At 34.5% G+C, this 1,556-nt stretch overlaps 1 protein-coding gene across 1 annotated transcript; it reads left to right on the forward strand.

Moving 5' to 3' along the window:
• Nucleotides 1-548: 548 nt before the first annotated feature.
• On the forward strand, nucleotides 549-1,373 carry LOC105546424 (olfactory receptor 5H6). The gene has a single exon (XM_011989612.1). It carries the CDS (start codon nucleotides 561-563, stop codon nucleotides 1,371-1,373), a length of 813 nt encoding a protein of 270 aa, XP_011845002.1. The 5' UTR covers nucleotides 549-560.
• Nucleotides 1,374-1,556: the final 183 nt, after the last annotated feature.

Below are 1,556 nucleotides of genomic sequence, written 5' to 3' on the forward strand. Positions count from 1 at the left end.
CATTTCCCATTTTAAAATATTTGGTGCATGTTTATCATGTGAAGAATAAAGTTTGAGATTCTCCACATTACATTCATTCCATTTTTAATACAGGCCTTTCAAATATCTTTTTTCCTTCACCCTACATCCATATCCCAGACAGAAGGTTTTCCTATTATATTCAGTACAGTCCACAAAAATTTAGTACATATAGATGATGCATCTTTTTAAATCTCAATCTGTTAATTCCTACACAATTTTCAAACCAAAATGTATTATTTTTTCCATGTATTTAAATGCTCAAATATAGGGTACATCAATTAGAGTGCTGATTAAAAAAAATTAAGAGGTCTCTGATAATTACATAGTTTATTTGAACACTTCTTCCCCAATTTCAACTCACAATTCCATTGCGAATGTTCCTTTACATTTATTTCATTTTTTAGAGGACATGCAGTGAGGACATGGAAGAGGAAAACGCAACATTGCTGACAGAGTTTGTTCTCACAGGATTTTTATATCAACCACAGTGGAAAATACCCCTGTTCCTGGCATTCTTGGTCATATATCTCATCACCGTCATGGGGAATCTTGGTCTAATTGTCATCATCTGGAAAGACCCTCACCTTCATATCCCAATGTACTTATTCCTTGGGAGTTTGGCCTTTGTGGATACTTGGTTATCATCCACAGTGACTCCGAAGATGCTGATCAACTTCTTAGCTAAGAGTAAGATCATATCTCTCTCTGAATGCATGATACAATTTTTTTCCTTTGCAGTTGGTGTAACCACAGAATGTTTTCTCTTGGCATCAATGGCATATGATCGCTATGTAGCCATTTGCAAACCTTTACTTTATCCAGTCATTATGACCAATGGACTATGCATCCGGCTGTTAGTTTTGTCATTTCTAGGTGGCCTTCTTCATGCTTTAATCCATGAAATTTTTTTATTCAGATTAACCTTCTGTAATTCCAACATAATACAACACTTTTACTGTGACATTATCCCATTATTAAAGATTTCCTGTACTGATACTTCTATTAACTTTCTAATGGTTTTTACTTTTGCAGGTTCAATTCAAGTTTTTACCATTGGAACTATTCTTATATCTTATACACTTGTCCTCCTTATAATCTTAAAAAATAAGTCCGTCAAAGGGATGCAAAAAGCTGTCTCCACCTGTGGAGCTCATCTCCTATCTGTATCTTTATACTATGGGCCCCTCGCCGTCATGTATGTGGGCTCTGCTTCCCCACAGGCTGATGACCAAGATATGATGGAGTCTCTATTTTACACTGTCATAGTTCCTTTATTAAACCCCATGATCTACAGCCTGAGAAACAATCAAGTAATAGATTCATTCACAAAAATGTTCAAAAGAAATGTTTAGATCTCATACAACCTCTCTTCTGTATTTACTAAAGCTGTCACAAGATTGTGCAAGTTAGAGGGGTGTATGTCTTACCAGCACTCAAAGATTTTGCAAAATTCTAGTACTTTAATGACCTAAGGTTTAATATATAGTAAACTAATAAATATATTCCTAATATAGCATTTAAGAAATTTTAATCAT

Source organism: Mandrillus leucophaeus, unplaced genomic scaffold (assembly GCF_000951045.1).
Source record: "Mandrillus leucophaeus isolate KB7577 unplaced genomic scaffold, Mleu.le_1.0 Scaffold3592, whole genome shotgun sequence".
Lineage (NCBI taxonomy): Eukaryota > Metazoa > Chordata > Mammalia > Primates > Cercopithecidae > Mandrillus > Mandrillus leucophaeus.

Coding starts and splice junctions, on each gene's coding strand:
- LOC105546424 (XM_011989612.1), top strand. CDS start 561: ATGGGGAATCTTGGTCTAATTGTCATCATCTGGAAAGACCCTCACCTT.